At 49.2% G+C, this 12,567-nt stretch overlaps 1 protein-coding gene across 10 annotated transcripts in view; it reads left to right on the top strand.

Annotated features, from left to right (window-relative positions):
• The window catches only part of CAMK2G (calcium/calmodulin dependent protein kinase II gamma), a 174,066-nt gene that overhangs the window by 144,925 nt on the left and 16,574 nt on the right, over positions 1-12,567 (top strand). For 6 of the 10 annotated variants that reach the window (XM_077822051.1, XM_077822047.1, XM_077822048.1 and 3 more), the window contains exon 14: positions 12,052-12,120. The exons of the other annotated variants lie outside the window; for them this stretch is intronic. In XM_077822051.1, the coding sequence (XP_077678177.1) occupies positions 12,052-12,120 (69 nt within the window). The remainder of the gene's footprint in view (positions 1-12,051; positions 12,121-12,567) is intronic. 10 annotated transcript variants of the gene reach the window in all.

The following is a 12,567-nucleotide window of genomic DNA, read 5'->3' as shown; positions in this document are numbered from 1 at the left end:
GGGTGTCCCTCCCATGTCCCCCTCCTCTTAAATATCCTGTCTGCTTTGCGGTGTCCCTCCCATGCCTTCCCTTCCCCTTAAATATCCTGTCAGCTTTGGGGTGTCCCTCCCATGCCTCCCCTTCCCCTAAAAGAGACAAGTTTCAGATGAGCATTGCTGAGTCTGGCACATAAGATGCAGGTTTAGAACAGGTGTGAACAGGCAGAGTACTTTGTTTCACGTGGTTACTTGGCGAAGTTGGGGTGCCTAGTCTGGTGCCTGAATGTCCCACTTTTAGGCTGCGTCTCACACTTCCTCAGAATGATATTGCCCTCACGTTTCCACCCATTGGGAAGCCTTTGCCACTGGATTCCTTGGGGATGTATCATTTTCTCTTTTATTAAGTGAGAGAGAAAATCTCTGTTTTTCCCCTGGCTTCCAGTTTGCAGTGACCAGACTCCTCCAGATTAGCAACAAACCTCCACATGCATCTTTGTGAAATGTACAGTGAGGCCATTAGCACAGAACTAATGTACTCTGTTTTAGGTCACTGAGCAAAAGCAAGATCTGGCTGAGCAAAGCGATGTGATATTTCAGTCCACCCTCCATTATTAAACAACTTGAACAGGATTTGAACTCCTGTCAAGGCAGGCACTTTATCCCTGGGGCATTGATCAGCCAGCAGAATTTAGAGCTGTGACATTGGCCATCACCAGGCACCTTCAGGATTCCACAAGGGCAATAGAAACATATGACAAATGGTGCTCGCCACACTGAAATAAAGGTTGTAAAGTTTCAGGTGGGTTCCATAGCTCCTACCCACAACTTCAAGCATAGTAGTGTCGGTGGCCATAAGATGAGCCATGCCCCATGTTTTGCTGCTTTAGCAAAACTGAGGACAAGGGGAAAGAACTTTTTACATTTCAGCTATGTCGATGCACTCTTTGCCTCTTTTTGTGTGCTGTGGTTGTGATTGGAGGGATGAATTCGGGGCTTGAACGGCAATAGAGGTTGCACAGCAAGTGGAACTTGCACTGATCGAACATTATGTGAAATGATGCTGTGGGAGAACTCAGAGGGAAGCAGAGAACCGTTAATGTGGAATCCTGCTCTCCTGGGCACACAGTGGCACGCAGGAAGAATGGGCCTCTGCTGCTGGGGGAGGAAGGGAGGAAAACTGCTGTGCAAAGCCAGGAGCTGATGTGGGTGTCCCCCTCTCCCCTGTTTCAGGATTGGTTGCTCAGGTGGCTGTCTGAACTTAAATAGCATGTCGACACACACTCCTCCAACACACACACACTACCCAACGCACACTGTCTCTCTCACATATACACTCCCCCCACACTTCAGTTGAAAAGCAGCTGGCAATCTAATAGGATGCCCACGGAACGATTTGATTGAGAAACCTGAATCAAATGATACTGTACCTGCCCCATGAGGCATTGCAGACCCTTCCTAAAGCACCCTGCGGCCAGTTGCATAGTGGGATAGCTACCCATAGTGCACAGCTCTCTGTGTCAATGCAAGAGCTGTTAGTATGGATGTGCTCTGCCGACACAAGGAGCTAGTGTGGACATGCAAGAGCGGTTTAATTAAACCGGCATAACTTTTGTCAACAAAACTCTAGTGCAGACAAGGCCTTAGATTGTAAAGCCCTCTGGTAGCTAAAGGTCTCCTCCAGCCGAAGGGGATTTGCAGAAGGCCACAGAGAGTGTACTTTCAGGCCTCTCCTGCCCCAGGCTCCCTCATGGAGCTGGGCCCTCATTTATATTCTCCAGCTGGGACTCATACCCAGTCACTGGCTGCTGCCCAGCTGGGTTAGCTGTTTCCCAGCGCCTCCCTGCTGGCCACCTCTCAAGAACAGGGCTGGCTGCTCCCAAACCCTTGAAAGGAGTGACCACCCGGTTACAGGGTAATATCAGTGTGATAAATTGCAGCACCATGTAATATAAATGGATCGTGTACTTTCGACTGTCTCACCTGCCCTCTGCCAACCATTGGATTGCATCTCCCCAGGGCTTGTTAGAACATCCCAAACAGCTGCTGTTTTTAAATGTACCTGCCACACTAATGCATCTTTCTTTTCCCTTCTCATACAGAATCCACCCCCCCCCCAAAAGAAAACCACTGGGCTCAGACCAAGGATAGTCCTGATTCTCTCCTGCATCAGCGATTATCTTTGTCTACATAAATACATCACAGTTTTAAAGTTGATCCTGTCACTGCCCATGGTTACAAACAGTAGCATTCCCCATTTAGCAAGGGAAGTCCCATTGATTTGTCGTGGTCCAGCACTCATTCCTAGCCCTAGATGGCCCTGGGAGACCTGATTACACATTCATTACATTTTTGTGGGCAGAAGTGCTATTTTAGGTATTTTAGTAGTTTAAAATGTATTTTATTTTTTTTATTTTTTTTTTTTTTTTTGCCTCTGAGCTCTTTGCATTTGGTTTCATGGTAACAAGCACCTTGCTTTCTGGGTGGGAGATACCAAAAAATGGTCCCAGTAACTTTTAATGAACACACTGAACCAGTCTGAAAACAGTTTCTCTGTCGCACACAGCATATATGGGATGGTGGGGGCGCTGGAGGTTTCAGCGATGCTCAGAATGAGCTACGTAATTTTTATTCATGGCTCTGCCACTCATGCATACTGCACCCATCCCAAACTCGCCACACCATCATTCAGATCTCTCACATGCACATCTTCCACTGTCATCAATGGCAGCTGTGTATACGTTGCTTAAGAGAGAACTGGGCTGGAAAGTATTAAAAGTTTCAGCATTTGGTGTGGTGAGGTTTATGCTGCAGATCCAAACTCTCCTCTGTTCCTTGGCTGGGGTAAATGGTAATGGCTCCAGTGGAGCTGTGGCAGAGTACAAACAGATCTGTCCCTGGGGGAAGGAGAAGAGGTGTCCCTGCTGGTTGCTAGTGTTCTTGGTTCTGGTTGCCCCAGGGTTCACTGTCATGTTGCACAAATTTATTTGAGCATTAGCTTTCGTGAGCTACAGCTCAGCTCACGAAAGCTTATGCTCAAATAAATTGGTTAGTCTCTAAGGTGCCACAAGTCCTCCTTTTCTTTCCCAGTAAATAGTTATCTACGTCTGGGAATATGTGCTTCCAGCCATCAATGGGGGAAACTGTTACTCCACTTTCTTATTTATTTGTATTACAATAGTGCCTAGAGGCCTTAGCTGAAATCAAGGCTCCACATACGCATAGCAAGAGAATCTTGGCTGCATAGCTTCCAGTCTAAAGACACAGGCAGACAGAGGGTGAGGGAGGAAACAGGCATAGAGAGCTGAAGTGACTTGCTTGGTGAGCTTCTCTGTCCCCAATATCAGTGTCATGATATTCCTCCACTCTTTAAACCCCAGAATAACCATACTTTGTGCAGCGATGCGTTTTGTAGCAAGCGTGTTAATATCCACGAATGCTCTTTCCAGTCTCACATTGAGAGAAAATTCCCTGCAGATGATTGCATTTTCAGAAGCCGTGTAAAATACTTGTGCTAAGACCCCAGAACCCAGTTTGCTTCACCAGAGCAGGAACTACTCTTGCTAACTTGATTTGAGTCACTGTTTACTTCCTGCAGCATCGTCTAGTCTGCTTTTTATTTTCTGTGGGGTTTAGAATGATTTCTGCCTGCCATTTCTAAGATTACTGCTGTTGTGCTCGGGGGCGGTGGGGGGTGTGTGTGTGTGATGATTCATAAGGAAGTGTTGTGTTTTCTGCTCATTTGTTTGTGGTTACTGAAGGCAAAATTCTGCACTCCAATCCCAATGTAGATATTCTGCTCTCCTTTCATGGGTGGCTGCTTGTTTTTCCTCCATAACTTCTCCTTCCCATCACAATACAAGCGTTCCTGTTCATCTTTCTCTCCTATTCCCAAAGGCCAGCCCTTGGCCCAACCACCACATCATCCCCAACTCATCAAACACGCTGGGTAAACCATTTCCATAAGTCCCTCTGCTTGGTATAGAACCCTGGTCTCCTAAGTCCCGTGTCCTTCCACAAGACCAATTTTCTACTCCAGTCATAACCTGTATTGTGCTCCCGCTGCAAGTGTTGATACAAGGGATAAGGCAGTGGCCAACTGGGCCCCCTTACCTTTCATCCTCCCATTGAAAACTCTCAGCCCACCTAAAGCTAGGCAAACGTGTCAGACTTCCGATGGATAGTAATGTCTGTTAGGTGTGATTTTTTTTATGACATTTTTATACCAGCCAAAGCCCTAATGTAAAAAGTGCTTTTGCAGGTATAGTTTTTGTTCAGGGAACCTGTATAAAAGCTGTGCTGGCAAAAGCAATCTTTTGTTGATATAAACTGTGTCTCTGCTAGGAGAGTTTCCTGGTATAGCTATGTACTAGTAAATCTTTTCTAGTGTAGACCATGCCAACACATCAGGTCAAAAGGCAGCTGCTAAGATCCTCCTCTCTCCAAGTCTGACCACATCATCTCCCTCTGAATCCCCCTGTCGTTTCTAGTTTTCACCATGTAAAGGTGGAGCTTCTTGTTCTGTTCTTCAAGGCCCTTCACGTTTCTTCCCCTCCCTACTTATTCAGTCTTCTCCCTTATCCCATTGCCTGCTCCGGCATCCTCTAGTCCACCAGTGATTCTCGACTTGGCTGGCCACTGTCTGCTTCCTCGCATATTCCTTTGTTCATGGAACAGCCTGCCTTTCAACAGGGCTGTAAGGCCAGAGCCCCCACCTTCAGATGGCTCTCAGTACTCACTTCTCCTGGAAGTCCATAAGGAAGTGACCAGCCCAAAACTTGGTAAAGGCATTGCTGTGTATGGCTGATAAATCCCTCTGTTTTGTAGAAAGGAGTTACCTAACAAGCTTAGTGCCTACCATCCCCATGGCCAGTTTGCTGTAGGTTGTATCCTGCTCCTCCTGCTGCTGGCTATTTGTCATCTTAGACGTTAAGGTCTTTGGGACAAGGACTATCTGGTGCACAGCACCTAGCACAAAGGGGCCCTGATCCTGACTGTGACCTCTGGAGTTAGGAAAAGAGATTTGGGGATACTTTATGGCAGTCTCTTAGGACGTGATATTGCCTCATTAGAATACTCACATGGTCAGGAAAACAGTAAATACAGTAAGATCTGTTTCCATCATCACTGGCTCAGAGGCATATTTCCAGCATCTGGAAACACACTTTTTTTTTTTTTTGCTGTCGTTAAATAAAAGAAAGCACCTTTAACTGTTTGAACAAGGAATCTCTCCCTGCTTTGTATTGTTTGTTAATATACAGGTGCTCTTCCTCTAGTAACTTCACTAATTACCATTGGAAGGTTGTTCTAATCGATACCTTTAGATTAGATGGTTGGGATATTTAAATGTAGAATTTGCTGTGGGCTGCAAGCTTTCCTCTATTGGAGACTGAAAGTATTTTATCATTTCTGGAGGGGTTATTTGGCTGTTTTAAGAGCAATTTGATAAGTTAACTTCCATGGAGAGCGCTATCTACCATTATGGTTTGTGTGTGCTAATACTACTGCAAGGGGCCCTCTGGAAGTGCCTGTAAATGGAGAATGAGTGGTTTGGGGTTTGGATATCATTCTGGCCCTGCTTGAAGTGCTTTATTGCACTAGGGCAATTTGGTGTGGCTGTGGTGGGCTGCATTTCTCTCCATGGGTGCCAGACAGTATTACCAAGTGCCATCACAATCTCAAGTATATTTTGACATGGATGCTTTTTTTAAAAAATGTTTTTGAGCACTGATTAGTCGTGTAGTATCTAGTCGTAAGATATGCCTACGTCTGTCTTGTGGAACAATCTTAGCCCTGGTCTACGCTGGGGGTGGGGTCGACCTAAGATACGCAACTTCAGCTACGCAGATAGCGTAGCTGAAGTCAGCATATCTTAAGTCGACGTACCTGCCTGTGAGGACGGCGGCGAGTCGACCGCTGCCGCACCCCTGTCGACTCCGCTTCCGCCTCTCGCGAGCTGGAGTTACGGAGTTGACGGGGAACGTGTTCGGGGATCGATTTATTGTGTCGAGACGAGACACGATAAATTGATCCCCAATAGATCGATCACTACCCGCAGGTTTCAATTAGTTTCCTTACCTTTTTTGTGTGAGTTAAAATCTGTTCATCCACTTCTTATTGTTTATCTGTTTTTTTTTTCCTGTTATACGGGGTGGGGATTATGTGGTGTCCAAAACTTCCAGAGGCCTTCCTGTTCGGTTGCTGGTGTTTGAATTTAAGCTGTACTTTGATTAGTGGGTTAACATTCAAATCTGCAGAGAGCTTGAGATTTCCTCTTCCCTGTGTAATTCCTGGGGAGAGAGGTAGAGGGTGGTTGTTTCAGTATTTTTTGTATTACTTGTTTGGACCCTGCGTTGATACTGAGATCTGACAGACAACTGTTTCTTAGCTTACCATTTTCACAAGCTAGTTATTTAAGTCTGTTGTGCCAGTGGTCTTGCTGATGCTGTATAGATGGGAATCGAATATAAACTGCCCTGGAAGATCTGTATGTCTCATCTCTTGTGTCTCTCCTCCCCACCCCCCTTTTTTTTCTTCTTCTTGGAAATGTATCAAAGCTCAGAATGAGGTTGATTCCCCGCCCCGGGGAGAAGCTTCCCTGTAGCACATGGGTGCAGATCAGACTGTGTTCTGTCTGTCATATGCTTCCGTAGATTTGTAGAAGATGGTGAAGCCTAAAGTTTGAGGGGTGGTTCCTTGGCTGGGGTAAATGGTAATGGCTCCATTGGCTCCAGTGGAGCTGTGGCAGAGTACAAACAGATCTGTCCCTGGGGGAAGGAGAAGAGGTGTCCCTGCTGGTTGCCAGTGTTCTTGGTTCTGGTTGCCCCAGGGTTCACTGTCATGTTCCACGATGATGCTTAGGTCATTGCTATTGGCTTTCCAACCCAGCCCATCGCTTTGCTCTGACTTGGCCTAAAAGGAGACTGGATTTGGCTGGCTGACTTAGCCAATGGACAATCCCTGTTCTGAAGCCTATAAAGTGGTGTGTGGGTATTCAAAAATGGTCCTTTGAATGCTCTTCCCTAGGGGTTATATCTTCATCGAGATCATTAATTGCAGCCCTTTGGGTGGCCCTGCAAGTTTCAGAAAAGCTTGTGGAGATGCTAACATTCCCTGGGAGAAGGCTGGGGGAAGTCCTGGAACATAGGCCGGATGAGGGCCAGTTCCTGCTGCCTCTGTGAAGATTGGTGCGTGGTGGGCCACATGTGAGAAGGTCTGCAACTACTCAAGAGCCCCAAACTCTCACATACAGGCTCAGAATGAGGCAGGAAATAGATTTCTATTTGCAGTTGTTCATACCCTGCCTGCCTGGTCCCAAACCATGCTGAGTGTCTGAGAATGCATCTGGTGCTATGTGTGTGTGTTGAGGGGAGCATCTATTTCTCTGAATGACACTGTCTGTATGACTTCCTCTGCACATGTGTGAGAGCACTGGCAGAGCAATGGATTAAGGTTGGATTCATGCCCAGGCCAGGTGGGGACCCATAAGCTAACAAAACGGGGGGAGAGATGTCTTCGAGGACCAAGGCCCTTTGTGCCCCTTATCCCACTTCTTTGTGTGAGAGGCTCTCTGAACACCAGCCGGGGGTGGGGGTTGTCACCCTGCAGAAGGGGTGGGTATTGAACAGTTTAACTGATCCCTGGGGGTTAGCTCCAGTGACGGTACAGGGTGGGTTTGCCCCCAGGCTCCCCCATAGCCTGAGTTCAAGCTGCTCACGCAAGGTAAAAGCAGAGTTGCCATGCCTTCAGTGCTATTTTAACTTGGGTTAGCTGACCCAAGTTAAGGACACACCTTGTTTGTAGTGCAGACAGACCCTGAGTGTGGGGGCCCCTCCCCCATCTGTGCCTGGCAGTGTGTATCAACTCCCCTGCCCCTCCCCCTTTCTGTTTGGGAGTGCCTTTTGCTTCCCCTGTCTGTGTGCATGGGGAACCCTTCCCTGTTCTCTGCACCTGGAGGTGCCCCAAGCTCTCCCACGTGCATTCCTTTTCCTGCCCTGTGAGTGCTTGGCACCCCTCCCTGTCATCTGCATGCATGGGGGTGGTCTCTGCCTGCCCCTTCTCTGTGGGAAGCGGTGCTTCTCCCTCGTCCCCAGTCTGGGTGCATCTGCAGGCACCCCTCTGCATGTGAACATTCCCCTCCTCCAGCTCTGTGCATGTGGGTACCTCCTTCCTCGCCCCCATCTCTGCACATGTTGGGTGTCTTCTCCCTGGTCCTGTCCCTCCCCTCCCGTGTGTGGGGGGGTGTTCTTGGTTAACACTGCCTGTACTTTGCACCCTTTCCGTGAGTCTGCATTTCTTCTGCTTCTCCTTCCTGCCCCAGGGGAGTGTTGGTGGCACTAACGGGTGAATAGTTTCTGTGCTTTTCTTCTCATCGCCTCTCTTCCTTCTTTTTCCCCCCTCTCTCAATGGTGTGTCCAGAAAAGGAAGTCGAGCTCCAGTGTGCATTTGATGGTGAGCACCTCCCGTAAGCTGCCTGTGATCCGTGCGTCCACCATTCTCATGCCATGCACGCTCAGCTTATGCTCATCACCCTACATAGCATGTCTGTGTGGGGGTTGTGGGGGGAAAGTCATCTTGCACTTTAAAGGTCCATGTCCTCATAGAAAAGGCCACGTGATTGGTCAGGAGCTGGCCAGTCACCAGCTTCTATTATGTACAGAAAACTGGCTACTTAAAATGCAGTTTAATATATCCTGCCATTGGCGGCTGATCCAAAGGAGAAACAAATGGAGAAGTCATCAGCTCCCCAGTGGGTCTCGGCAAAGCAGAGCTGTGTCTTGTCTGAACATGGGCTTGTCGTTTTGCTGTAGAAGTGCCAAAAGAAGAGCAAGTGGTGGTAGTCCTGCAGTGTGGAATGAATAGGAGTCACCCTTGATATGGCAGAGGCCTCTCATGGAGCTCCAAGGCACACAAAATAAAAGGTGCAGGAACAGCACCACCTGGTGGCTCAAAGCGGCCCTTAATATATTTTCTTTACAATTCTATACTGAAAAGCTTTGTCAGCCCTGTAATCCAGAACTCCCTGTTATCCAGATCTCAGTTACATCTCCCAGCATGAATCAAGTACCCAGTGACACCTTCCCCACTGTATCCATTCCCCCTTCATGCATCCGAATATGTTTGCTTTCTCTAGAACATGTTGGATAAATGGTGATGCGCTGATATGTCGAGCGAGCAAAAAGAAAACCAGCCAGTGCCATATTCCAGGGGATCATCTGCAGCCTAGTAGCTACTGCCCAAGTCTCTGTCTCAGAGATGTGGGTGGTAACTAACATGCAGGAATCTACTGTATCGTCTGCTGCGTTGCAGCCTTTGCCTCCTTTCAGACAGAACAGGGGCTCCCTAAGGCAGGAAAGCAAGCAATGTTGAGTGATGCCAGAGCAGAGGAGTCAGCTTCTCTGTTACTGCCTGGGAATTCTGCCCTCCCTCGGTCACATTAAAACTTTACAAGTAATAAATCCCAAAGTACCACTTGGAATACCCCAGGGCAAAATTTGACTCCGGGGCTGCAGCCCCTCCTTCTCTCAATCCCCAAAGTATTAAATGTAGGGGTAGGAGTTCTTGGTGTCTGTCTGTCCTCTTCTCTTCTGCTCAACATCAGCACCTACCCTTACGCTCCCTCTGCTCGTTGCATCAAGGCAGCTGGGAAATGAGAACCAAACAATGTCTCAGGGATCACTGGGGCAGTGAAGCTTGGAGAAACAACCAGTGAATACAGGGCAAGCCCAGGTGGCCAGTGTTTGCTTTCCTTTCTTCTAGCTGGCTGGCACCTGTGTCCTTAGTGCTATGGTCACTGGTCTGTTTTCTCTCTTGCACCCTCTGTGTTGTCTGTCTGTCTCTCATTGTCTAGCTCAGAGAGCACTTTCAGTGGTTCTGCCAAAACTGGTCATATCAAGTAGCTCTTCTCAATGGCCTGATGCTTTCCTATGTGGACCGCCTTCTTTTAAAAGTCAAGATCTTCATCTGTACTGCACGAATCTGTAAGGATACTTGGTGCTCATGCAGGGGCAGGGGTGTGCATGCACGTGGCTCACTTGTTTGCTTACTGAGCCCATATGTGGGGTGCCTGCCTGTGAAAGTGAAGAGCAATTGGTTAAATGGCCACAGAGGCCCAAAGAGCAGAAGTCACTAGGTCAGGCATCTCCCTACAAGGTACAGATATGTGGAGCACGCCAGTCACATTTTCTGTGTCCTTAGTTTCGTAATGGCTTCATTCGGGAATTAAGCACAATGCTGTGGATCTGGTCAGCTGGCAAACGTCCGGGACCTTGATACGCTGTGCAGAACTACCTCTTCCTTCAGTTCTGTTGGGACAGCAGTAGGGTCAGGTTGGGCAGCCAGGTGTTCCATGCAGGATGGAGAACAGGTCTGCTGCATGCGTTTCAAAAGCTCTTGTGGGGCTGAGTTGCGTGAGGTAGCCGGCCTTGAGACCTAAAGGGCGATTATCAGCTGTTCTGCAGTGAGGTTTGGGGTTGTAGTGGCTCCCTTGGAGGTTCTTTTCAGTGAAGCCGCCCCCTGTTCCAGAGCTGAGTCAGGTGTCCAGCCACATGGCAGCTCCCCCCACATGTCTGCACCAGCAGGCTAGAAGCACCCCTGCCGAAGCAGTGTACATGGAAGGCCGGAGAGCAGGATAATGTGTGGCCACACTGAGATGAAGGGAGTGTCTGGTGTGTGCATGGAAATGCTGCTCTTTTCCTAGCTTTGGGGGCTGGGCAAGCGCACCATGCTCTGTCCCCATGGGACCTGAATGGAGCTCCAGGAGGGCGTGCGGCTATGGAAGGAAAGCCAGAGGAGAGGAGAGTGGTGCGGGGCCGCACAGGCACCTCAGCCCCATGTTATCTGCTTGCAGTGGGTGTGTTTAAACTCGCACCAGGCCTTTTCTGATTTAGCATTTGAATTCGAAATCCCCCAGTCTTGGTTTTGGTTCCTGGGTGGTGAGGTGGTGGATGTACTAGGATCCCCTGAGTCACCCTCTCTGTGCTGCTTTTGAAGGGTGGGGAAGAGGGTGCAAGGAGGCCAGCCAGCTCTGAAGTCCCTACGAGTCTGATTTGTAGCCAAGGGATTGCAGAGAGCCTGCGGTGCTGCTGGTTTTATCTTGTTGCTAACATCGGGTAGAAGGGAAGACATAGGGGAAGAGGGGTGAAACTGTCTCAGTCACGAGAGCCCTGCCTCCTGTGTGGGGGACAGGCCTGTTCCCCCAGCATTGCACCACGGGCCCTTGGGAGACTCATGCAGGGTCATGGTTGGATTCCCAGGCAAGGCAATGCACCATGGGAAGAAGCCTTGGTGCATGCTGGCCTGGCCTGCACTTTCTTGATTCAGCAGGGCCACTCTCACCAAACAGAAGGTCTTCGTGCTGCAAGCAGGAGGGGGGTTGGCAGCTCTGCCTCGCCGTTGGGCTGTGTGAATGAGGAGGACAGAGGTGTTACTCACCAGCCCTGTCTACGAGAAACTCACTGGGGAAAAACACAAACCAGCTAGGCAGCCTGCAGGACTCACTCACCCCTGGCAGCTTCCTTCGTGCTCTGGCCCTAATGTCACTCCACACATCCCCATCATCCCTTGTCCCACCTGAGCACCTTCTCTGGGGCCCTGCCAGCATCGTCCCATGCCTGGGTTCCCAAAGGCACAATCCCAGACCAGCCATGTATGAGACTGCCCCACTCATTTCCTGTATCTATCACACTTGTAGTCTGTCTGTACGCAGCCCTGGGTCCTCATCTCCTGGGGTCACTGCCAACTCCCAGCCCTCCTGCCCCAGAGGTTCTTGTTTGCACCTCTCTCTACCTCCCTTCCCCCTTTGGACTGCTGCCTCTTTTGCTCTCCTTTCCCATCGCTCTAACCATCCATGTATATTTGGGTATGGGTACATCTGCTTACACCTGGTCACCCCCGGGGGAAGGATGGTCTCTAGCGACCAGGGATGGGTTCCCTTGTCCTTATCTCTTGCTGCAAGATGAGTGTGTGGGGATGGGGGCTGAGGAGATGGTGGGGAGTTAGAAGGACAATACTTGAAAGATTTGCTGACTCTGCTACCCAGCAGAGGAACTAAAACAATCTGTTTTTCTGTCTCAGCCACAGAGCAACAACAAAACCAGTCTAGTAAGCCCAGCAAAAGAATCTCCCCCAGTGCAGACGTCCATGGTATCTTCCCTGACTACTACTACTTCCTTGTCTTTCCTGTTTGGGTTACTTTTGACTCTTGCCTCCCTGAGTGCTGCTTGTTCTGCTCTGTCTGAGCTTGTGTTTTGGCTTAGTTCTGTCTGTCCCTCTGCTGCTGTGGGGTCTAGTCACAGCCGTAGGGGGCTGCGGAAGCTGAGTGGAGTGGTGGTTGGATGGGGACTGCAGCCGGCCTGGACTACCCCCTCACCATCCCTGTGTAATTTTCATCTCTGACTTGGGGGAGGCTGGTTTTGAAGAAGATAACGATGGAGTCACTCTCCAACACCCAGAGCATGGACTTCAGGCCACCGTGAGTGGGTGGGATGGGCACACATGTCTCAAAGGAACCCCTTTGTGGCCCCCTCGCACTGTTGGCTGTGAAGTTAATCGCCTTCTGTGCTGTCATCACCCATTCATGTTCTGCAACAT

Source organism: Eretmochelys imbricata, chromosome 7 (assembly GCF_965152235.1).
Source record: "Eretmochelys imbricata isolate rEreImb1 chromosome 7, rEreImb1.hap1, whole genome shotgun sequence".
Classification (NCBI taxonomy): Eukaryota; Metazoa; Chordata; order Testudines; family Cheloniidae; genus Eretmochelys; species Eretmochelys imbricata.
The sequence above is the reverse complement of the archived record's forward strand: the minus strand, read 5'-3'. Positions and strand labels throughout refer to the sequence as shown.